This window comes from Gadus chalcogrammus, chromosome 7 (genome assembly GCF_026213295.1).
Source record: "Gadus chalcogrammus isolate NIFS_2021 chromosome 7, NIFS_Gcha_1.0, whole genome shotgun sequence".
NCBI classification, from domain to species: Eukaryota; Metazoa; Chordata; class Actinopteri; order Gadiformes; family Gadidae; genus Gadus; species Gadus chalcogrammus.
In genome coordinates this window covers 21,041,337-21,067,028 of record NC_079418.1, presented here as the reverse complement: position 1 = coordinate 21,067,028, position 25,692 = coordinate 21,041,337, and the positions used below count along the sequence as shown (strand labels likewise).

Sequence of the window (25,692 nt, the reverse complement as noted above, 5' to 3'; positions counted from 1 at the left end):
AAACCCAATGACAAATAATAACTGCAATGAATGGTTTGGATACGCTTGGACGGTCTCACTTTTTGATTTCACTGTCTAAAAATATCATTTTTTGAATGATCATTCATTCTCTCAGTTACAGAGTGCGGAACGTGATCTTCGGACAGCGGAACCACACAGAAAGCAAAAAAGATTTCACCGGTTGTTACTTGTCAAGAAGGCCAGTAAGAGAGAAGCAGGGAGAGGAAAGAACGAGTCAAAGGGTGAGGGTGACTCATTGTGGCCAATTACCTAGAGAAAAAATAGCAAAAGAAATGTGCAAAACTTAAAATCTTCCTTCTTGTCTTTGGAAGACTTGAAGAAAACCGCGGCGTCGTCCGCCGACAGCCCCCTCATGTCTTGCATGGGATTGGTCAGACGGAGCGGGAGACACTCTACTCCATTGCCGGGGCAACGGCCTCCAAGCCAAGGTAAACACAAAAAGGGTAGGGTTGGAGACGAGGAAGAGAGACGGGAACAAGAAGAGGATGAAGGAGATGGAGGAGGGAGACTGAAGAAGAGAGGTGGTCCTCCCTGTCACTACTGGAGTCCCGGGGATCCTCCCCAGACGGGGACAGCAGCCTCCGTCCACACCACAACACAACACCGAGTTCCCCCTGAGCCCTGGGACTACGTCTATCACGGGGCCCTAGTGTCCAGGATTGCACAGTGGGATCCGAGTGAGGGGGTAGCAGGCGTTCAGAAGAGCCAACGAGCAGCTAAAGGATCTTCTCCATCACCGGCTCGTCCGTCCCTGAGAGATGAAGAAGACGCTGCGGAGTCCCCTGTAAGCTAGGCTGCGCTATTGTCTGATTATGATTATTATTGTTATAAGTGTCGTTATAAACAGTTACAACTTTACTATCACAACTTTACTTAATCACTTAATCAAAAAAAAAGTAGGCACTCTAATAATGTGCTATTGTGGTCTGATGCACCCAGGGTGTAATATGGGATTTAGGTTGAAATTACGTAGCTTGTTAGAAAGGTACATATTGTGCTTGTTCCCGTCCTTTAAAACAATAGTGCGTTACCATGGCAGCCCCACAGCAGGGCTCTTTGAGGGTAGTCTCTCTAACGGCCCTCTGGTCAGTGTTGGGAGGTGAGCCAAGAGTTAATGTAACAGCCGGTCCATTCTGGGCCCTGGATGACCGCTAAAATTAAATCTAACGACCTGCCCCTGAAAGAAACGCTTCATTGCTTCAATGCAGTGTCTTGTCCGCCTTGATGGGCGCTTACACAGGAACGCTGATTATCTTGTTCAATTACAGCGTTGTGGTGCTGCAGCAGACCAGGAGATGACAGGTGGCCGAGGAAATTACCAAACAATTACAATCACAACGACAGCCATAATCTGGCACCATCTTTTTCTCTTTAACTCGGCAAGATGCGTAATGCTAACTCAAGAACACACAAATATAAGAAACAAACTGACTTAGAACAGGGAGATAAATAAGTGAGAAGGAAAGAAAGAAAAAGAAAGAAAGAAACAGAAAAGGACAAATAAAGCAAGCAGAAATAAATCTGGTGCGGGACACTAAACTAACGCTCCCATCTGTGCTTGTTTGTGTTTGTGTTGTTGCTCCACGTGGGGCAGACATAAACACAGTAGTAGGCCGCTATACTGCACCCATCTGTCACCATTCAGCAGCACATTTTCACCCCCTCCTCCCACGGCACACACTGAGATCGGGACGATCCGGTGCCCTCGGATACCACGTGGCACAAATAAGGCCCGGGAATGGCCCCTCCATGGTAAAAGTCAGAGGGGAAGTCATGCGTTAAAGCAAAGTTATGAAGGAATAAATTGACCCTAATGTGTGACAGTGGGTAACGTTAACAGGCCTTTCTGTTTTGTTAAACGGGTGAAGAGTCGAGTCCCGGACGTAGGTAGCAATCTGAGGAGGGGAATGATGGCTGTTCCACAAAAATGTTTAGAGGACAGTGATGAGGGCCAGGAAGAGAATAAATGTATTAGGAGAATAAATGAGAAGCAGTAGAATGTTCACAATCACAGAGCCTTCATCAGACAGTTGGCTAACAAATGTTGGCTATTATTATTATTATTATATTGCTATTAATTATGTCAATTGAAGATGCTGTAATTCAAAGTAATTTACATTGAAGAGAAAGAAGGATAGGCGTATGATTTTGCTCAAGGATGCAGGCATTGGGGACTGATGGCTATAAGGAGAGGTTCAGCACACACCAAACCAATCTTTGGCCCTCAGCTAAAAGGAGCTAAGAGACTCCATCCTAATTCCGGATTTTGCTGGCTAGAGGAGAATGTGTGTTTCCCGGAAGAATGTGTGTGTCCCTGTTTAAACCAGGGCACCCTAGGTAACCACAACAATCCAACAGGTCACCCCAGACAGCTCTCTGATTGGCCGGATTCCATTATATTAATTTCAATGTCCTTAGTGGAAGAGTCACGATGTTGGGTGATGGCAGGATAGAGAAATGAAGTAAGAAAGAAAGAACGGTATAATAATCCTATCTGGTTTGTTTTAACACAGAGTGGGGAGCAGAGGGCCAGGAGCCAGGACCAGGTCAGCAGGGTTCATGTGTCACCTGGAGGACAGCAGAGGCGTTCCAGTAACCTGTCAGAAAGCCTGGACAGTCTCAACAGTGGACAAAGCTCTTCCAGTAAGCTCCTTCATGCTCCGTGTGCCTTAAGGCACACAGCCAGTTAGCAGTCCTGCCAATCAATGCTAATAACGTAAGGCCTTACAAGGTGGACTTTATCCATCTTATGGACCTAATATTAACAATCAGAAAAGGGATTCTATTAACTTAACGCCAAACAATATCCAGATTTCTTCTAAATATATGAAGCTATATACTGTATGTACCAAATTTGGCACTTTATTACAAAATGAATAGTAGATTATTTATGACCCAAATAAACTAGAACCTCAGGAAGGTTTTGGCTTACAATACCTGATACACTGCCTGCTTCTGATTGACTGAAATGGCCCCCCCAAGTGTTATTAAACGATTGGTTAGCCATAACAAGCTACTTCAAATGGCTGGACAGTCCCACGCGGGATATCACTAAAGGGTACATTTTGAAATTAGTTAAATTAAAGGAATTGAATGTAATGGCTAATCATCGTCAGAAATGGAGGTCAAATAGGCCCTTTAGTTATCACTGAAGTCTTCCTCGTCCGTATTTGTCCAATGTGTTCCTCCGCCAGGCGGCGTCACCAGCGGCTCCATCTGCTCCAGCAACAGAAACAGTCTGAGGGCCGAGGAGGACCTACTTCCCCCGGCGCGCTCCTGCGCCCGAGCCAGGGTCCACACCGACTTCGTGCCCAGTCCGTATGACATGGAGTCGCTGAGGCTCAAGGTAAGCCTTCCGCCCACCGAAATGTCTTTGGATCTGAATGCAAGCTAATGGTTCCGCCTACCCAAGTGGAATATCCCAGTAACTGGTAGGGTGATCCATCAATCGTACAACCCTCCCATGTGTGATGTCACAAGAGGGTCGGTTTTAATAAAGGGCTTGTGATGGCTCATGAACTGAGCCAACATAACAATGAGCAAGTAGGATGGGGATATAATTCAACATGATATAAAGTGTTTTGAGGCCACCAACAAGCCCTCTGGCAACACCTCTGTTCCCCTCGCTCAGGTGGGAGATGTGATCGACGTGATCGCCAAACCCACCATGGGCATATGGAGAGGAATGTTGAACGGCAATATAGGAAGCTTCAAGTTTGTCTACGTGGACATCCTGGAGGACAGGGGGTCCGAGAAGTGCCTGAGCCATAGACCGGGCTCCAAACCCAGACCGGACAGTCTGGAGGAGCTGCTGAAGCAGCACAGCTTGGGGGTAGGTCTCACGAATAATAGAGGCCAGTTGTAGTACTAGTACTGAAGGTACTGAAGATCATTATTGTTTACCTTCACCTTTAGTCATTTAGCAGACGGTGCTTTCAATAGTGACGCCCAGGTGGGGATGACACTGTCGCACTTTGGTGCTGTGCAACCATGTTTCCAAGGACACCCACCTAGATCGCTATTGGGCATGAATAGAATTAGTTCTATAGAATTTCTCTTAAGTAGTTTTTGTTTTTGTTGGAACAGGAGTGCAGCAGCATCCTTCGTCTTCATGGTCACCAAGAGGTAGAGGACCTGGCGAGGCTGAGGGATCGCCACCCGGCCGAGCTGAACGAGATCTGTCCAGATAACAGACGTCGGTTGCTCGCCGCCGCAGAGTCGTTACAAGAACCACAACGTGAGTCATGGTAGAAATCACACTCACTGGAAGAAAACCGACTGGAAGACTCAATTAATGTGTTTGTACAGGTCGGATATGGGATGTGAAGGCAGTGATGCCGTCTAGGGATCGACTAACAAGGACAGGGTTTACTCCCTATAGCGGATGCTGTAGCTGGGCCCAGGTAGAGACAATCTGGGATCTGCAAGATACAATCTGGCCGGGAAAACAGGTTGAAAGGCAGAGGGAATGACACCCAGCATAGGGCGACACGTCGCAATCAAACCAGGGTCAATACAAGAGCATGCTCAGTTATTGTCCGCATTGACAGCACACAGGAACAAATGTGTTCTGTTGTCGTCCTGACAGGTGGTCGTGAACGGCACCAGGGTTCTGAGACCCCCAGTGAGAGGAGCATGATGGATGTAGAGTCCCGGCCCCGGGACTCTGGATGCCACATGCCTTCAGACTGCTCTGATAACGGCAGAGACGACTCAGAGATAAACTTCCTCAACATTTCTTCTCCGACACTGGATCAGATATCAGCGGTGTGAAATAAACTATGCTTTGTAGATACATAAGGCAGTATGCTGTTTTCATTATGTCTTTAAAATGATGTGTGAATAAATCTTTACTTACACAAAAACACTTTTAATTATTAGTTTTCCAGTTTAACAACATAAAATATATATATAAATACAGTACCTCTTTTATTGGACTAAAATACAAACTTTTACAACATCCTAAGAATTCATTTAAGAAGGCAGCCTTGTGAAAGTTAAAATATGTAACATTCACTATATGAACTGGTCATGGCATAAGAGAACAGAGGCCAACATTTTTAACTGAAATGTCATGGCTATGGATTGATCAAATAATACCGCCATCACTATCTTCGACATTCACATCAAAATGTGTCAACAAAGTTAGCATAAATGCATAAATCCAAGCCATGAAAATCCTCTTAGAGGGAAACATTAAAAATACACAGGAATATTTACATTGATTTGAAATACGGAGCGATATGCAATGCCTTCATTCTGTTATAAAAACAATAGCAAAATAGGTGACATGGGAAAATGTAGCGAACCAACACTGATATAAAGCATCTGTAAGGGTCACTCAAGCGAGCACAAATTGATAGGTTTTTCGTTGATTACTCTACTGGTAAACCCTATTGTAAAATTTCTCTCTAACCTCCTACCTAAACTTATGTAGAACTGCAAAGCAGAGTGTGACTAGCTCAATCCATTTAAAGTCTCTAAGAATCAACATACATGACCTATTTACTTTTATTGAACCATGAACTGTACAGCTTGTAGCAATACTCGATATGAAAAGCGTGAAGGATCGCATTAAATAACAGAAGTAATTACAGTCCTTATAACTGAGCTTACATTTAAAGTCGCCATTACAATGTACACAAGCCAGTCAAGACAGCATAACCTGGTACAAAGCCAGGTTTTGGGCAGTTAGAAATCTCTAAACAGACAAGGTATCAGTTAAATCCTATTCAAGTAACCTTAATACAATGCCATGAAAGTAGCATTTCTTCCTCTGGTTTGATATATTCAGTGGCCACCACATGAGTAGCTAGCATAGCCATTCTCCAGGTTGAGGGACAGATCCTCCGTGCTATTCAGCCCATTGTTGAGTTCTGGAATGGAAATGAGATATGATATTTTTAACACCATCAATATTAAATAGTCCTGAATGACGCGGCTCGCTTGAACAAACATTCGCTATGATAGGGCCTCGTGGTGACTTCATCACTCTATGATACTTAATTTAATTAATTATTTAAAGAAACAACTGCTGCCTCTGTGTCTTAGTTTCAGCAAGTCTGCACCTAACGTGTGGAAGCTCATATTTTGTTTAATTTCGAATAGATCTTACTTATTAGAAGCTGTTATGCATGCAGTAAGTTTAAGGTCTTGCAAGTTTGAGTCTAGGAGATAAACATGGAGGAAGTGGTGCTGTCAGTCTGCTTACAATATTGCATCGGGGTGTACATTCCGCCCTCTAGTGGTAGGTAAATGCCAGCGTTAATGCTAGAGTCCATATTAGACACTACACATTTAAAAGCTACATTCAACATGGATACATTAAATACATTGTGAGGACTAGAATAGCATTAGAATCCCTAATGGCCAACAGAGGGCTAACTACCGGTAATTGGATTAGTAAAAATAAAAAGGCGTACCTGAGAAGATGAGCTTCTCCTTCATGACGTTGACGTCTCGACTGGCCCGGCGCGTCACGGCGCTCAGCATGATGTGCTCCGGGTTGTAGTTCTGCATGCCACTCATCTTCCATCTGCCAGACAAACACACACACACACACACACACACACACACACACGCACGCAATGCAACACAACACGTGGAGCATGACACAAAATACACCAGTGAAACACTACACCACAGATCTGTGTCATCGTTACAACAATTGTCATCACACTGCATGTTCCTACAGGAGTTTCTTACAATGCAATAAAATTCAGAGTTGGGGGGGGGGGTGGAGCTAGGATGTTAGTGGTGGTGGGGGAGGTCTGGATACTGAGGTCATATCCACGTAATTCAAGTAACATAAATGTAAAAACATAAGCAGAAACCTTTCATTCAACATTTTCCACCACTGTAACGTGTGTGTGTGTGTTTTGAAAACGTCCAAAAGAGGACTGATCTGAAGTATGATGCCAAAAAAGATGACGCACGATTGTGTTTGTGCGTGACCGAGACATCAGTGGCTGGCTGAAGTGTTCCAAGAGACTACATGAAACGTCAAAAATGTGTTATAGTGTCGATGGACGCCGTTTTGAAAACACTGGTGACAACACTAGAAGAACATTTAACATGTGAACAATGTTTCTACTGTAAGCTTTCATAGTGTTGAGATGATCTGAGACCCAGGAACAACACCGCACCACGGCACAGCGGAGTGCTAAAGCAAGAGCTGGATCACTAGAATACAGGGGTCGGGGGGGGGGGGGGGGGATAAGGTGGGGGTGTGATGGGGCGCAGCACCGAGCACCAAGGAAGAAAGACGAGACGGCGAGAAAAGAAAGCAGTTACCTGATCATATGATAGCTGACAGGCAAAGCACAGAGGAATAGGGTAAAGAAAGATAGAAAGAACAAAATAAGAGAGAGAGAGAGAGAGAGAGAGAGAGAGAGAGAGAGTCAGAAAGATGGGGATGAAGAAAAAAACGGAGCATGTGACAAACAGGGAGTGAGGTGAAGAAGAGAAGAACAGAAAAAATCAAATCAAAGGCAGAACGATCAGTGAATGCAGGAGCAGACAGACTTGAACGAGGCCAGGGGCCGACACCGTGACCGCTATCTGGTGGTGTGGAGTGTGGAGAGGGGAGCCTCCAGCTTACTTTTGGAAGGAGAAAATCACCAGCACGACGGCGATGGACACCAGATCCGACGTGATCCAGATAAAGCAGTAAGCACTCTGGCTCTGGGAGACAAGAGGGAGAAAAACAAACAGATTATCAGCTCACACACCAGTGGGGTTTATGGGGTGGTGAGGGGACCATAATCCCCCGGTTATATGAATTTGCTGTTGCCCCTCCAGATAGCATAGCTCTCTGACTAGAGCAATACTTCAAAATGTATATCATAAAGACATTTCTTTCCAAGTTGTCAAGCTCCATGGACCTACTGTCATTTTGACGGTTGATTCCCCCTAATTCACTCTTTGTTTTAGAAAGCACGTTGTTCAAAAATATAGCCCAACGTCAAGATGAGTTCAAGGTGCGTTCAAGGGGCAAAACCACAAGCTCTATATATGATAATGCCCATTTGAATTACAATTTGAATATCTTGCTCTCTCTCTGTCTCTGCCTTTCTGCATGACCTTGCATGTTGAGTTGTGCATGTGTGTGCGTGTGTTTGTGTGTGTGTGTGTGTGTGTGTGGGAAGGTGTGTGTTTGTGTGTGTGTGTGTTTGTGCGTGTGTGAAGGTGTGTGCGTGTGTGTGTTTGCATGCGTGTGTGAAGGTGTGTATGTGTGTGTGTGTGTGTGTGTGTGTGTGTGTGAGAAGGTGTGTGTGTGTGTGTGTGTGTGTGTGTGTGTGTGTGTGTGTGTGTGTGTGAAGGTGTGTGTGTGTGTGTGTGTGTGTGTGTGTGTGTGTGTGTGTGTGTGTGTGTGTGTGTGTGTGTGTGTGTGTGTGTGAAGGTGTGTGTGTGTGTGTGTGTGTGTGTGTGTGTGCGTGCGCATGTAAAGGTGTGTGCACGTGTGAAGGTGCGTCTGTGTGTGAGGGTGCGTGCGCGTGCCCGTGTGCGGCTGTGCGTGTTGTTTACCATGAGCCAGATGGGGTAAGGCACCTTGCGGAGGTCCTGGGGGGCGTCGGAGGAGACAGAAGGCACCCCGCTGCACCACAGGAGGGAGTAGAGCCAGGCCTCGTTCACCGGGTACACCGTCACACTCACGTTGTTGGCCAGGTACTCCCTGGGCGGCGGGGCGGGAAGCATAGCATCACGCCAGTACAGTCTGCTGGTGTTTTAGGCTGACTTAAGAAAAAAAGCTAGCAAAACAAAATCAAATTCATCGGATGCTGCGGTGCACACAGGGTCTTAGCGGCGCACTCTCTGATTGGTTCAATCTGGTTCCGTTTAATGTGACCTGATCAGGCGAGGGAGAGGGAGATAATAACGATTCTGGCGGTTGATTTTTACTCTTTGGCTACCTTTTAATTGATCGATTAATTGGTTTGGTCAATTAACTGGTAAACAGGCATCCTTAATGGGTCGTGTGCTCCGGTTAATCATGTAGTCATTGCTAATGTTTATATTTTTTAAAAGGCAGGGAGAAGTGGATTCCCTCCAATGGCAGAAGATCATCTCACTTTAAACACTGTAATTAACTCAAGTACTTCGGACGGTCCATGAAACAGGGCCCTGCATGCCTCCGAGGCTGTGTGGACGGTCTTACTGCAGCTCTCTGTGGCTGGCCTTGCTGTAGTGCAGCGTCAGACTGCTGACTCCCCTCTGCCTCATCTCCTCCAGCGACAGCATCTCGTCCGCGGCCTGCTGCAGCCCCCGCACGCGCCCCCGGTCCGTGTCGGGGGTCCACGTCACCTGGGGACAGCAGATGGTGTCGTCAAGCACCGGGACATGGTGTGTTACCGATGAGGGCGGAAAATAAAGAAGGGAGAAGTATGTGTGACTTTTTTTAGAGTCCTCTGGGAGCTCTCACAAGTCTAGCTGATCACAGAGTTATAATCCAAATATATGACGTTAATCTGGTTGGTATGGTTAGTTAGCACTGCTTAGTTTGCGGTCCTGAGATCCGAATGATTTCACACATTATACATTTGCAACTACTGAGACAGCAAACTGGAAATATTTCCAGCATTTGCAGTTTTACTAATAATACAACAAACCCTTAATTACCAATCCTATTCGCCTTGACAAGCGAAAATCGTCATTAAAACACGTCCTATGAGGAAAAGCGGTATAAATAAGATATGGTTAAATACACTTTGTCAATCCCTGGGAGGGAACTGGAAGCCCCCATGTACATAAATGACACAGAGACCCCAACAGAGCAGACACACCCAAAGCAGCCATTATGTGTTATGTGTGTAATAGAGGGGGAGGGATGGACCTACAATCCTCACCCTCTTCTGGGGGATGCCGGAGCGCTGGATGACCCAGAGGGTGTCCATGAACCAGCTGCGGTGGCGCGGGTGCTGGGGGGGCGGGCGGCGCACGTTGAGCAGGGCCGAGCGGTTGGCGCGGGCCGCCAGGCGCAGCATCTCCACCAGGGGGCACACCGTCTGGTTCCCCGCGCGGCCGCGCTCCTTGGCTGACAGGGAGTCCGCCGTCCAGTAGGGGTCGCTCTGACAGTGAGGGAGAGAGAGGGGGGGAGAGACCCAGAGGGGGAGAGAGACACAGAGAGAGGGGGAGAGACACAGAGAGAGGGGGAGAGAGATCCAGAGAGGGAGAGAGACACCCAGAGAGGGAGAGAGACACAGAGAGGGAGAGAGACACAGAGAGAGGGGGAGAGACACAGAGAGAGGGGGAGAGAGATCCAGAGAGGGGGAGAGAGACACAGAGAGAGGGGGAGAGAGATCCAGAGAGGGGGGAGAGAGACACACAGAGAGGGGGAGAGACACACAGAGAGAGGGGGGGAGAGAAACACACACAGAGGGGGAGAGAGATCCAGAGAGGGAGAGAGAGACCCAGAGAGGGAGAGAGACACACAGAAAGAGGGGGGGGAAACACACAGAGGGAGGGGGGAGAGAGGCCCAGAGAGGGAGAGAGAGACACAGAAGAGAGAGGGGGGGGGAGAGACACACAGAGAGAGGCAAGGAGAGAGACACCGAGAGAGGGGGGGGAGACACACACAGAGAGGGAGAGAGACACCGAAAGAGAGAGAAAGAAAAAAGAGAGAGAGAGGAAAAGAAACAAAGAAACAAAGAAGGAAGGAAAGAAAATAAGATTTGAACCTGCTTTCTTTTCCTGCTCATCAATCATACAAATTATGAAATGGCTCACTTGAATGAATACAAAAAACCTGAGGATATCAGTTTCAATGTGATATCTTATCTGTATGGGTAGTTCAACTTTTGAAGCATTTTGTATTGTAGTTTTCCACGAAAAGCTCTCTATAATTAATGTTGGATTCAGTTATGTAACGTTATCCACAGCGGAAGCAGAGACACTCATCCACGCGTTTATTCTAAACTAGATCACTATGTTCTCTGTTGGACCATTTCCACACTGCAAGACTCCTAACTAGAACCATTAAATACTGTCTCAGTTTTAGTGTGTTGCTGTGTTGGGGACTGGGTGCCTGGACACCCCTGACGCTTTGATAATGAAGGGAGTTTTGCTCACCCTTTGGGGGTAAGGGGCTGTCATCAATATATGATCTGTCAAGCCAGAGACTGAGCAATACAAATATAATTGACCTGACCTGACCAGCCACTGTGTGAGGCCTCAAATAAAGGTGTCTAGTCAATGACCTAATAAGACAGAATAATGAACATGCATCACAGGGCAGATGCAAAAGAGAGGGGGCTCTCTCCAGAGGATAGGGGGACAGGATGAGTGAGTGTACCTCCAGGAACCACTGTCCTGCGTTCAGAGCGCGGAGGTCGGTCCAGTTGAAGGAGGAGGCGTCGTCGTGCTGCCGGGACGGGAACACCTTGCCCACGTCCGTTGTTCTCCGCAGGGTGTCGTCCCGCATCAGGAAGGGCACGCCGTCCTCACTGCGGGACACGCAGCATCACGGTATTAGATAGCAATGATCCGTTGTTAGGAAGGATGGTTCGGCTGATTAGGCGATAATTGACATTAGCAGCAGCCTTCTGATCTGATAAAAGAGAAAATGAACGCATTGATCTGATCTGATTTTAATAGGAGAAGAAGAGATCGATGTTTTGCCTGGTTATCAAAACCTCATCAAGCTGGACATCGTCGCTACGGCATCATGCATTAAAGCCAAATTATCTTGACTTAATTATTGGTGGTTATTAATGACATTATTCATCACTATTATGAATTACTACCTTCATTAAGGGCCGACAAGGTGTTGCATTCTACTGACATGAATAATAACGCTGCCCTTGTCTGGAGTTCACCCCTGGCTGTTGAACCAGGCCGGATTACGCTGTGGTTACGGTGTTATTGATGGTGTTGTTATGGTGTTGTTAATGGGGGGCCCGCTGACCTGATGGTGACGTCCGCTTGCAGGGAGCTCACCCCCTGCTGCAGGGCTCTGTTGAAGGACACCATGGTGTTCTCTGGAGCCAGCTGGAGGCAACACACACACACACACACACACACGTGAAAGGAGGTTACTGGCACACGTTTTAATAATATCTATAATAAATAAAATAAAAATACAGTTAAATCAGTTAAAAAATCTGTAAAAAAAAAAAAAAAAAAAACATATTTTATGAAATTGTATTTCTCAAAATAGGCATTTCAACATTCATCAGTTTAGAAACATATCTAATAAAACAGAGTTGTTCTATTTAGCGACGTGCCTGAACCCTTCTGCCGGGACCCTGGGCCACTGAGCACCCTATGCTACCCCTAGTATCAGCGTACCACCACAGGACCACAGAGAGCCGGGCCGTTCTGGGCTCACCATGGGAGCGCCCCGTCGGCCGATGATCTCGGGCCGCGGGGCCAGGCTGTGGCTATTCATGACGCAGGGGCACCTGAAGGTGAGCGGAGCCAGGTAGATCAGCAGGAGGAGCACCACGTAGATCAGCAGCACCATCACCTGGAAGTCTGGCGGGGTTTGGGGGGGAGTGAGGAGGTGGAGCCAGAGGAGGAGGAGGAGGAGGAAGAGGAGGAGCAGGAGGCTGAGTAAGGTCGTCACCCAAATAAATGATAATACTTATTTAAACGATACGTTGTTTTAATTGTTATTAATTAACGGTTAATAGAGTGAAAATGAAACTGAAAGGTAAGTAAAGTAAAGTTATAATAAAGTCACACCACCAAAACACCAGAGCTTTGCCACAAGAGGGTATGTTTAACACACGAAGAACACGTAGATGAACGGTACTTGAAATGGAGACCCATAACACACTTACTGGACCTCTCCCTGCGGACCACGTACCCCGCCACCAGCCAGCCCAGCGCCGTGAACACGGCCAGGGCTCCAAGGTGCAGGAAAGGTGCTGTGGACTGGAGGCATGAAAGGTAAACACAGGTAAACAGGGATGGATTGGTGTGGATTGAACTGTATGTAATGAGTTATTGCGGTAATAAGCATTTACTAACTATTTCTACTACTTAATTAACAATGAACTATTGGTCTAGTAATCATTTACTATTGGTGTTCATTTTAACTATGGTATTGACTAATATATTATTTAATAGGATTACCCTAAACCTAACGCTAACCCTAACCCCTATTCTAATGTTAAATAATAATGCTAATTACTGCTTTAACTAATGTTAATTAATTGTCAAGTAATGCACCCTTATTGTAAGGTGTTACCCAAACGTCTGTAGTTTATTAGTCGTAACTAAGTTCCGTCAATAAGGTTGAGTCTTTTCACTTGACTTGTATTTATAATGTTGACGAGGGTCTGCTGAGTGACATTAGAGGTTTTTTATGTTTTCATCGGACTGACCTGCAGAGATATGAGCAAGATGGCCCACTCCTCGCCCCACACATCGTCCACGGTAACCACCCCTGAGATGGTGGTGAGCAGCGTGACTAGAACGCCCACCTATTGCCACAAGAGAGAGAGAGAGAGAGAGAGAGAGAGGAGAGAGAGAGAGAGAGAGAGAGAGAGGGAGAGAGAGAGAGAGAGAGAGGAGAGAGAGAGAGAGAGAGAGAGAGAGAGAGAGAGAGAGAGAGAGAGAGAGAGAGAAACAGAGAAACAGAGAGAGAAACAGAGAGCAAAAGAGGAAGAAAGAGATCACCAATGAGAGAGTGCTGAAGAGTATTTAATTAACATCTAATGGAATAATGAAAGGTAAATGTCACGGTCTGAAGGACAGATCATTGAAGTACCTTATGCACCCAGTAGAGGTTGAGCTGCTGGCCCAAGGAAATATGGAAGCATGCTAGAATCTGGAAGGATAGCAAAAGTATACAGACAGTTTGTTTCAGTGAGGTGATACCTTGAGCATCGCCAATATAAATGTAATTAGTTAGTTAGTTACAATTCTGGGTCACTGCTGGTATGGCTGTGTTGTGAATCAAAGCAGTACCATTGCAAGGAGAGGCACAGAAAGGGTTACGTCTGTCTGACGTAGGACTCTTTCACGTGAGAAGTGAGAGCACCAATCACACGATTCCGCTGAGGATCTATTTGAATCTATTTAACCTGCAATAGTCACTGTAATGTGCTTGTGATAAAGGCGTCTGCTGAGTGTGTGTGGTATTACCGTTAGGATAGAGACGTAGCTGAACCCAACAACACTGTAGGCCAGGATGAGAAAGGTGTCATCTCGCCACTCTCCGGAGCGGTTGTACAGCAACCTGCAGAAGGGAGGGGAGGGTAGAGGGTGGGAAGGGAGGGGAGGGGAGGGAAGGGAGGGAAGGGAGGGTGGGAAGGGAGATGGAGGGAAGGGAGGGGAGGGAAGGGAGGGTGGGAAGGGAGGGGAGGGGAGGGAAGGGAGGGGAGGGGAGGGAAGGGAGGGAAGGGAGGGGAGGGAAGAGGGAGGGTGGGAAGGGAGGGGAGGGGAGGGAAGGGGGTGGGGAGGGAGGGAAGGGAGGGGAGGGGAGGGAAGGGAGGGAAGGGAGGGGAGGGAAGAGGGAGGGTGGGAAGGGAGGGGAGGGGAGGGAAGGGGGTGGGGAGGGAGGGAAGGGAGGGGAGGGAAGGGGGAGGGTGGGAAGGGAGGGGAGGGAAGGGGGTGGGGAGGGAGGGAAGGGAGAGGGAAGGAGGGGGTCAGTCAACTGTTGGAAACGTCCTGAACCTGCCTAAACAGCTTCAATATTTACAATCATTAATTATGTATTTATGAATAATAATAATATAAAAAAAAATATCTAAGTATTTGATATGGTGGTTATCTATGCCATTAAGGTCAAATCAAAGGAAAATATACATTAACTTGAGTACGTGGACGTATCAAAGCCCTCTCCCCCTCCCCTGGACCAGTAAAGAACCGACCTAGGCAGATTATGTGTTTTTGTTGGACTCACCAGTTGAACTGGTTGTAGTCGTTGTGCGCCACCAGCCAGAAGTAGGCCCAGAACAGCAGCAGCAGGAAGGAGCTGAACAACATGGCCGTCCACGTGCACTCCCACTGGACACACGACCACGACAACAAACACACATAATATCATGTCATCAAGACTTACTGCAAGGAGGCCTTGTTATGAAGTCATGTTGAGGAGTTGAGCAACATCGTCGAAAGACATGTCATTATGGTTAAAGGGGGGATATTATGCCACCAGGTTTGAGTGTGATTAGACATCACAAGCTTGGTGGCTTGTGATGGATAATCACACTCACTCACCTGGTGGCTAAATATCACCCCTTTAAGATTAGAACAGTATTTTAGCATTATCTTGTCAGGGCGCTCGAAACCCAGCTGAAAAGAATACAGGGATCGATTCTCCGGTCTGCTGGTAGGCATCCTCAAGCAAGATGCCTTATCTCTACCTGGTCATTAACAACATATATCTGTATTTACTTGGTTTGGCCAACAGCATCTGTTAAATGACCAGCTACACAATAAGGATTCTCACAATGCGTGCTCTTCAACCCAAATGTTAAGATATTAAGGGGATAATCATAGCACATTAACTCCCTATAAAAACACATGCCGCACTTCTCACCCAGGGTAGCAATGCCATCTTATTTTATCTAATTTGATCTAAGTGAGGTAGAATTATCATACCCAGCCTACAGTATCAACAAAAAGAGTACTGGGAAGGATTAATATTTTGTTTTTTGGTAGTAAATCATGTTGTTTAAAGCTATGGTCTGTTGTGGTGTGTAGAGCCATGGGGTCGAGCTGGGAGAGCAGTGAGTTGGGATATGCAGTGGCTCAAGGACATGTGCCTGCAGTAATTGATAGGATTAGTTGCTAATGCCACCTGGAGCAAGCTGAGTGTGTGTGTGTGTGTGTGTGTGTGCGCGCGCGCGCGCGCGCGCGCGCGTGCGCGCGCGCGTGTGTGTGTGTGTGTGTGTGTGTGTGTGTGTGTGTGTGTGTGTGCGCGTGTGTGTGTGTGTGTGTGTGTGTGTGTGTGTGTGTGCGTGTGTGCGTGCGTGTTTGTGTCTGTTTGTGTGTGTTGGTGTGCATGCGTGTATGCAGGGCCTCATCAGCTCTCGTTGAGCATTGATCAGCTTTGCGTCCTCCCTTCTACAACAGTGCTAATATTAGACACCTGGAAGGTGAGGAAGTCATGGCTAACACCACCGTGAAAATTGAAGGGGGGGGGGGTTGAATTGAAGTGGCCGTAGGCGGTATGAAATGACTGCATTGGTAGATCATGAATCTAATGCTAAAGTCTGAAGGGAGTCAGATGAAAGGCATTACATGCAGTTGTTCTTATTTTCATGATGAAAGCATGAGGCTTAAACCGCCTCATTAGTTGGCCGTAGTTGGATTGGTTTACGGGTCCTCAGTCATGTTTTCTCTTAAATCCTTCAGCGAGGACAGTCGGCATGACTCAATGCCCCTACACTTTACTTGGCTCCCTAGCTTATAGATTTGTTTTTGATTTAACCTAAACTCTGTATGATTCATGATTTAAGAGTGTTTCATGATTTAAGGCTAGCATGATTGATAGGGTTCAATATTGCATTGGCGTAGGGGTCACCACGTCATTAAAGATAAAAAGCTTTGGCAGCAAGGTTGTTAGTCCTTGAAGAGCAATCTGTTTAGTGAGAGTAAACACAATCTCTTCGTCTCCTCAATAACCGCCATCTACTGAACTACATGCATCCTAAATCTGAACACGCCGTTTGACTTTGCCTGCTAAAACACAACGTTTTCCCTTCACTCCATTGATGCAAGTTACGCATGTATTCAAATATAAGTGAGCCTTTTCCATTTGGTGGTAAACATTCCTATGACAAATTAGGCCCGTTTATTTAATTTGTTGACTCAGATGATAATTATATAGCTTTTTGTTACAGCAATGTAAACAGGTTTCACAGTTGCATGGCACTGTAATTATCCGCTCATGCAGATTAGTATTTTGGCATGGCATGTACAGAGGAGAAAATAATAGTTTTAAGTTGGGTCTGGGATTTGGCAGTAAACTTAATTAGATAAAATGTACTTTGGCTTATAATTTGATACATAAATAATAAAATAAAGCGACAAGGTTTTTGATACAAGCTACAATTATCTCGAAAGAGTCATTGAGAAACCAAGAAGCAATAAAGTTATAAAAACAGCGGTACATATGGTCATCTGCACATTGTATCACTTGGGAGCATATGGAAAATTAGATTCCATTTACAAACACTAAAGAACACAGCGCGGGTCAACTTACATTTAGGGTAATTAGCAGATGCTTTTATCCAAAGTTTAAGCGACTTACCGTAACTACTAAAAACACCCTTATGAACACAGCATTGTCAACTTCTTAATAACACAGTAATGAACACAGCACTGTCCACTTATCATGCAAAAACATGGATTGTTTGTCGATTGACGGTATAGGAAATGTGCCAGGATAAATTGTATGTTATAACCTGGTTCAGGGGGCCCTAACAAAGCTGAGGCCAAACATGAGAGCTGTTTAAATTCTCTCAATGCTAAGGAAAGGTGCTTCAATACTCCTTTCCGTATCTCCTTTAGCATAGGTTACACTCAACCCTCCGTTACCAAAGGAAAGGGGATAATGCCGGCCCACAATTCCTTGCGGCAGGAACCTCTAAAACTACTCACTATTCAACCATTCACGAAAACAAACGATCAACATGACAAATACTTGAACACAATCCTACTAATTGGGATTTATGTCCATAAATATGAGTAGCAGGTGTGTGAGCGTGAGCAACCATTATCAACAGGACAACTACTTTGTTTCTCTTTGTGATTGGTAGCGTGTATTCCTATTCTAGCCCTTCTATTTCAATTCTAGTAGTAAAGTAGAATTCTTCGCTGTGTTGTCCATGTTGATATAGCCTGCGTGAAACAGTATGGTTAGAAGAACGCACAGGCGAAAATATCTCAGATGCACTTTTGGTAGTTGACCTTGGGATTATTTTAGTTCCAGCCACGGCAGACCCCCCCTCCCCGTCCACAATGCCGTAGCTGAGGGTTAGTGCAGTCGGATTCTCTTAGCACCGCCAATGTATTTTCCTCAGTCCTTATGAATGCCTTTTAACATCTTTCCTTGATCTTGTGACGTTTCCCATTAAGGTAAAAGGTTATGACCTAACTTTTTGGACTGTCCGACTGCAACGTTACATTGCACCCAAAAGACACAAGCAAACCTTACCAACACATTTAAAAAGCACAAACTCAAACCAAAAGGGAAAAAAACGGAAGCCAAACTGCCAGTGTGGGAATAAAGAGTGAATGGGTGATGTGGTACACCTTATAAGGCCCAACCTGCACAGGTGCACCACATCAGCTAACGACCCTCGTAGCTCCGCCCACTGGCTCCATGCACATATAGGCAAAGCAGCAGCGGACAGAAAGAGAGAGGCCGTCACATGTTTTATTTATGATTAAAGTCTAAAAAAGGACTGAAATATAACTATTCAAGGAAAGATGTCTTTTATCAATTGAACCCTTTCTTTGAATTTAAGATTTATTTTATAACTGTTTAATACTACAAGAGGCTGCCAATACCTTAAATGACAAAGAGAGAGCGTGAGGCACTAGTGCAGTCAGACATTTTACTCCTAACACATCATCAGTGCCCGGGACACATTGGGTGAATGGGGTCATCCCGGGCCAGACCCGCTTTGTATTTAGAGAACTGATTGACGGTGGGTTTGGTACTGCATGCCCAGTCTGAACACAGCTGGACATCTGGCCTGGAGAAAAACCCAACACTCCACTGATTATACTACTGTCATGTCCCATCAATAGTGCTCTACCATTGAATGGGCCTGATAAAGATAGTGCCCAGTCTTTCAGTACACTTGGGAGAAAATAGTTAGTTCTCTTGGAAATTTACGGGCAGAGGGTTGTAAAAATGCCTGCCACCAGCTTCTTACAAGAGACCTGCACACATTTCTAATAATTGAAATCTAGATTTTCACCCGAGCTGAATAATGCCTCGCTTAATAGCAACGCTTTTTGGTTGTGTGGGCAGGCGGAGCCTTGGTCCAGATCTGTTCTTCCTTTGACAAAGACTGACCTATTTTAGGGCGCTTACAGAGCCAAACAAATGGAAAATTCTTCAATTATTTCCAAAAGGTGAACAGGATTCAACAGTATGATGCAGATTTACCCTGGCCTCGTGTAAGATAAAGGACCTACATGGCCAGCAACATTAGTTTCTCTACGCAGGCTTAATGCCACTCTGTTGACACTTACCATACCCTTTAGATTCTAGACTTTTGTATAATTCAGGGCTACGATGTGGCTGCTGCATAACACGGTTAGAACAAAATATATATTTACTGTATATTAGTTAATAAGAAAAAAGGTAAAGTGGTTAACATCTTATATCCAATAATTCCTGGATCTGCGATCCCAACACTCTAAACCTGCACGACATGTCCGATTAACAATTACTTGAGTTAAAAGGCACATAATCAGGACTTCACACACGTCCCTCTTGAATTCAACACAGGGGCTTAGCTTTCTCCACGCCACTAAGGTAAAGCTGCTTTCTCCACTCTTCAATGTAAATAAACTTAAATTAGCTCAAATATTGGCTTGCGAAGACATGAAGGAACAATGGTGCAGGCATGGTGCACCTGGAGTGGATGGGAGGAGGCCCAAGTACTTTGCTTTTGATATCTTTTTTATTTGGTCAATCTGAGGAGCTGTAGTGTAAATCTACATTTGGTTATTTATTTAGCAGACTCTTGAATCTGAAGTGACTCACAAGTGAGTCACCAGCGACTCAAAATTGGACTAACCAAAACAAACAATTATGTTCCACCAAGTTTCTAAAAAAATAAATGGACAGAGGAGTGCAAAGAGGCTATAGATATCAGAAAGGGGAGGTTAGTAGAGGAGACATATGAATGTAATAGAAAAAGTATCCTTTTGACTATATATACCAATATTTGTCCAGTGTAAAGTTTACAACTTTAGTTTCCATCGTAACAGAAAAGGTCATAAAACCAACCTCACTGAACCCAACTCTCTCCCTAACCATCTCTACAGCTGTACCTATATCTGGATTCACTCTCTCCCTTACCATCTCTACAGCTGTACCTATATCTGGATTCACTCTCTCACCTTAGAGCTGTCATCGTGGGAGCGTTGGTAGCGTTTCCAGCGGCAACCGTAGATTCCGGTCACAAAAGACACAAACACCTGCTTCTCATAGACCTGCAAGGGTTGGTGTTTCACCATGCTCCTTCAGCCTCGACCTGCCACCAGTCCAGTAGCATCCCACACAGGACAGGCAACTCTGGAGGAAAGAAAACCATTACGTTACAAAAACGATGCCCTCACAAAGATGGACTCCAAAACCCACAAAGAAGACAGGGAATGCTAGGGTAAGGAAATGGTTGAATGCAAAAATTATTCCCTTACATTCCCACACAGGAAAAGGGAACTTGGGGGGAAAAATCAGTTAATTATAAAAACTGTTCCCACACAAAGGAGGCCTCAGAATCCCTGACAGGACAGTCCAGTAAGCATCTCAAACAGGATAGGGAACCCCAAGGAAAGGAAAGTGGTTAATTACATAACCTATTCTGTCAAAGATGGACGAGACAGGGAACCCTTGGGGAAGAAAGTGGTAGATTACAGAAACTTCTACGTTGCAAATATCATTTGAAGGACATGATATGATGTTGTTGAGTTTTCTGCCTTATCAAGGTCTAGATTGATCAACTGTCAAATAAAACTGTTCATCTATTGGTCTTATTGAAAATTGTTGACCTACCTAATTGGTCTGCATCATATTTTCAAAAAAGTAACAATAAAGAGCCAGTGTATGAGCTTAACAGCTTGTTTTGAAGTTTCTCCCTTTATTATTTTGAGTGTTGTACACGTGATTAAACACAAACAGAGAAAAATGTTTCTCTGTCTTCGACATTGGCCTTTCCTCATATTCGTGTGTCAAAATTTAGGCGTCCGAAGAACAGTCCAGCATGTTTTCTTTGCCCTGCCTCTACCCTGGACTTCAAGGTATCACATGAACATTGTTTACCATGCAGTTGCTCTTCCAATATATATATTTTAAGTCATATCACAATATCTCTTCATATTATTATGAAAATCTAAATGAATAGGTGGACTGCCCCAAGCCTTGTTTTGGGTAGCAGCAGCTGCAATAAAAGAGGCATAGGCAACCTGCTATTTAGCATGTCTGACATCTCTTGGCATTTTCAACCTATGAAAATAATAAGTTCTACTGTCCACGCAGAGCCAGTCGGTCACTATCTGCAGGGTTTAAGAACCCCAGAAGAGTTGCTAGACGGGCAGCGGTGCAGGCGTAGAGAAAGGCCAGCATGTTGCCTGGAGAAAATGCCGGTTACCATGGCGGCAAGAACAAAAATGACCATGGGAGGAGAGATAATCCCACAAGTTTCCCCTGGTGAAAAACAACTATTCCTGAAGAAGAACGTTGCCGTTTTGAATTGAGAAAATCTAGTTCTTCTGGAGATGGCAAGTTTGTTGTAGCCTTAACTTGTGCAGCTCATCTAAATAATCAACCTTTGGAAGTACATCAACTGACAGAGACAGACAGTCAATTCAAGGAATTTGTGATTTGCTCCAGCCTGGTTTACAAAGAAGTCAGTTACTTAACATTTCAACCTTCTTCAAGAAAACATGAAGAAGCTGGATTGACTTGATAAAAAGATAGAGCCATAATGGCCAAAAAAACAAAAAAAACGTTGGAGCAGCTGTCTAAGCAGAGACCCAGCCCCTGTCAACTCCAATGGGCCTATGTGGGTCAAAGAGTCCCCTCGCTAGCAAACACAGACTTCCAGAATTAAAGTAAATGTTCACTCCTTCAGGTCATATAAGGAAACGAGAAGAGATCCTTTTTTTCAACAGATGCAATAGCATTGAAATTAAAGAAAAACAAACGCTTTATTCTATACAATCATTCCAAGAGGTTGATTTTCGTTTGATGATTCCACAATAAAAAGATGGCAACCTTTAAATGGCAGATACAAAACATATTAGGGAAGAGTAATTGATAACTGTGATTTACAGCTTAAATAAATGACAGCAATCCCATTTATACAGGGTCTGTCGGGTTATAAACCATTGATGAATGACATTGAAGACAATTTGAGGGAAGACTATGGCTGGCACAATAAATGCTGGGATGTGTGAACAATGTGGCGACATGAATCATTTCAATCAGGAAGAATAAATCCATGTAATTTATCGCTGTGATAAGCTTGACTCAGCGTCTAACACGGAAACCACTAATTGGAATCCCCCAAGAATGCTGAGCGAAGTCGGTGTTACGATCATTCATAAATCAAAATGAATAACCGATAAGGAAATGAAATATCCTTTTCCAAGATGAGTTTTGCAAGAGGAGACCAATGAATAGGCTGCTGCGGCAGCGGGACCCAACCAAGGATCAAAGACCCAACCAAAGAACGAAAGACAAATTTTCATGCGGCCACTTCCCGTCCGTTAAATAGAACCAACAACAGTGGTTCTGTGTCATTACCACAATCAGCGAGAGGGTATCAGCTCAAATATACATCACTATAGTTCTTACTTCTGTGGCAGAAACTCCATGGAAGAAAGTTGGAAGACAAAACCTATAGTAAATCTTGCATATTTTGCTGATCAATTGAAACCCTGTCAATCGGCTTAGATGTGTATTGATTTTGAAACTCTCAAGGGAAAGGCTGTCCTGGTGTTAATCTTCATGTAGAATTCCCAATAAAACATTTGTTACGTATTTTAAGAATCTAAGCTACCCACACATAGACCCAATGAAGACCAAACATATTAGCCGTAAATACCATACATAGCCACAAGGGGAGCCTTACTGAAGGCTGCAATAGATACTTTATCCACAGAGGGCAGCACCACAGACCAAGCGAGGAAAACCGAGGATTACGTCCCACCGGTTTTCTCCAAGTCTTCCGGTCCTCCGAGTCCATAAGAAAGCCTCCACATCTTGGAGACAGGTAGAACTCTCCAGGCAGCGCTAGGACATTCGTGGGCTAAAGTCTTAGACCAGCTAGGAGAACACTCTCGCACGTGCTAAGGCACATCTTCAATCTCTCTTAACTTCAGAGCATCAGTTTACCATACCGAAAATACTTTATACAAATAAAGTCTCTTGAAAGCTATTCCTTTGGATTCGACCCCTCTTTCCTTGAAGAACATAATACATTCAAAACAGATTCTTACCTACGCTGGTGGTAAGTATAGCTGTGGCTGCCCAAAGACGCACAGCAAAACATTAAAAAAAAGGGATCCTTTTTGCTTTTCCTTGCGATTCAGTAATTTCAGGGAGCATGGGGAAAACATCTGATAAGACAAAGCAACCGAAACCGGGGCATTTGAAGCACCTGCCTAAGACACAAAACCCTCCCTCTATAGATTAAAAACAATGTATTATATTAACAAATTAAAAATGACATGAAGACCAGTCTTCACATGTTAAACTGAGGCCCTGGCGTCCTGTGGTCAGTCACTAAAGATCCCATGGCACGGTTCGCAAGGATCACTGGATGCTCCCAGTGTGGTAGTGGATGAGCTGCCTGCCAAAAATTGTTGTAATATGCTTTTCAACATGCTTTTCATTAGCCTCAATTTGCATATGCAAGGAAGACCATACTTGTGAGGAGGAGAAAAGTTTTGCTCGATTCATTTAGGATATCAGTAATCACAACACTTCATCCTGTGAGAAAGGTTGAGCCTATCGAACAGAACTCTTCGGTCTCGTCAGGTTCCAGCTACCGATCGCACCTCCATCTCGTCATTGGTTCAGCTTTCCTCCTGTTCAACCCATCTCATCTGCCAGAACTTCAGTAAAAAGGCAGCGCTGCCTTACCAAAATAGAATGTACGGTTTGGTTCATCTCCAGAAATCTCCATGTTTCCGGTGACTAATGTGACCGCCTTTGTTAATATTTTAATAATCCATTAAACCCCAGCCATCTCATTTGTAAATGGCTTTAGCCCACAGAGCAAATGTCACATTCTATAATTAGCTTATAATATTTATCATTGCCACCTTTTTCTGGGTTCTTCCCTTCATTCATTGCGTCATAAAAGTATATATATAAAGGAGTAATCATTCATTCATTATGGGTTGAATGAACATTTTCCTGGCACTCTTTGCTCTGGCACTGTGTGCTAAGCATCATTGAGAGAATATTTTTTCCACCTTTACACATTTTCAACAGTTTCTAATCACCTGGTTTAACTACACTATATATTTTCTTCGATAAATCAAAAGATTGTAAAGCCCATTTGAGAGGTCTGGCTCTTTGAAATTGGGTGTGGAGTTGATACATGATATGGTGTTACAAAATCAATTTATCAAGTTTTAACCCTTGCTGTGATTATACTTGACCCTGTCTGCACATCATCAGCAAGATGATTGACTGTTGTGCACAAATTACTTAAGAGCGAAGGTGATGGATAAGATAGGCATATGTGATGTTGAAAGCAACTTTACAATGTCTGAAATGGTCGTAAGCATAGTCACTTAACTAAGATAGATCAGAAAATGTATGTAATCTCCAATACAATTTTAAGAATGGACTTTCCACATACAATACAAAACCATCAGCCAATCAGAGTATAATTTATTTAATGTCATTAATGCCATTAAACTGAAGTTACAACCTTATCCCTTATGAAGGATTTTCTTCCGATTGTTATATTGGGGGTTTTGGGGTTGCATGACCTCCCTAGCCATAATTGTGTTACCATGGTTACAGTAGACTAGATCCAGTAAATTGAACCTTAAAATGCATTTTTGCCTATTTCTGTTAGCTTTCCAAACTAAGGTAATGTAGCCTATGTATTTATGTGCGATTGGTTTGATTGGATGTGAAAATAAACACCCATTAGGACTGATAGATAAGTTAGCCTGAAGGAATGATGGTTGATGGATGGATCAATACGTTGGAAAGACAAGGTATAAAATATCACCATATGTCAATTTTTATAGATATAACCATTAACTGAAGGCTAATATTGATAGTTAACTGTGTACCTACAAATCCATCAGACAATACAAAACCAAACACTGTAGGCCATGCTAAACGACAGAAACACAGATGGACTAGAAGGTAATCCCATAAACTACGCACACACACATACACACGCACGCATCCAGACACAAACGCACAAACGCATACACGCACACACTCACCTTATTTTCACGAATGCGTCTCTGCTGAACGCTGTTAAAAACGGCTTAATTCTTGCTCTTCATTACCATTCAAATCGAAACACAATCCTCCACCGGGTTTAAATTTAAAAATATAATTTAAAAGGTCTTCTAAAGTTTCAGCGCCGCGACGTGACAACAATCCAACGGAACACATTAGTTGACTCAATTTAAACTACAGCGGCGAATGACGAAGGAATGTGCGCTTACATTTCAATAATCAATGTGTTCGTATTGAATTGTATTGAGGAGCACCTAGTTATTATACTTTGCAAAAGTGTTAGGCGAAAAAAAAAGCCCCAGCGTTAATCCTTCTGACACGCGTGGGTGGAGCTCTTGAAGAGGCGATATCTCTGTGGTCTGACACAGTGAGTGGAGGAGGGCGTTCTCCTCCACAGTACAGGGGCCGTTGGCAGGTGTAGTGTCAAACACCCAAGTCCACAAAGGACGGTAGAAGTACCGTTTACACGTTGTATTAAGCAGCCCGTTCCTGTTGCATTAAGTGGACTTCAAACGACATCCAATTTGCGTCAACATCTA

At 44.4% G+C, this 25,692-nt stretch overlaps 2 protein-coding genes across 3 annotated transcripts in view; one reads left to right on the top strand and one right to left on the bottom strand.

Annotated features, from left to right (window-relative positions):
* The window catches only part of LOC130386050 (SAM and SH3 domain-containing protein 1-like), a 10,593-nt gene extending 5,784 nt beyond the window's left edge, over window positions 1-4,809 (top strand). The window contains exons 7-12 of the mRNA XM_056594833.1: window positions 341-805; window positions 2,535-2,664; window positions 3,216-3,367; window positions 3,653-3,853; window positions 4,108-4,258; window positions 4,610-4,809. Of these exons, the coding sequence (XP_056450808.1) occupies window positions 341-805; window positions 2,535-2,664; window positions 3,216-3,367; window positions 3,653-3,853; window positions 4,108-4,258; window positions 4,610-4,794 (1,284 nt within the window). The 3' untranslated portion in view covers window positions 4,795-4,809. The remainder of the gene's footprint in view (window positions 1-340; window positions 806-2,534; window positions 2,665-3,215; window positions 3,368-3,652; window positions 3,854-4,107; window positions 4,259-4,609) is intronic.
* On the bottom strand, window positions 4,586-25,692 carry LOC130385623 (glycerophosphodiester phosphodiesterase domain-containing protein 5-like). Of its 2 annotated transcripts, none has more exons than XM_056594238.1 (16): window positions 25,135-25,692; window positions 20,056-20,230; window positions 14,870-14,973; window positions 14,110-14,203; window positions 13,733-13,792; window positions 13,347-13,445; window positions 12,801-12,894; window positions 12,347-12,492; window positions 11,924-12,006; window positions 11,312-11,462; window positions 9,858-10,088; window positions 9,179-9,324; window positions 8,548-8,695; window positions 7,622-7,704; window positions 6,444-6,556; window positions 4,586-5,897 (listed from the first exon to the last, which is right to left on the bottom strand). In XM_056594238.1, the coding sequence occupies exons 2-16, from the start codon at window positions 20,170-20,172 to the stop codon at window positions 5,812-5,814; spliced, it is 1,755 nt and encodes a 584-aa protein (XP_056450213.1). In that variant the 5' UTR covers window positions 20,173-20,230; window positions 25,135-25,692; the 3' UTR covers window positions 4,586-5,811. The 2 variants fall into 2 exon arrangements, with proteins under 2 accessions (XP_056450213.1, XP_056450214.1); XM_056594239.1 differs by having other exon boundaries at window positions 9,867-10,088.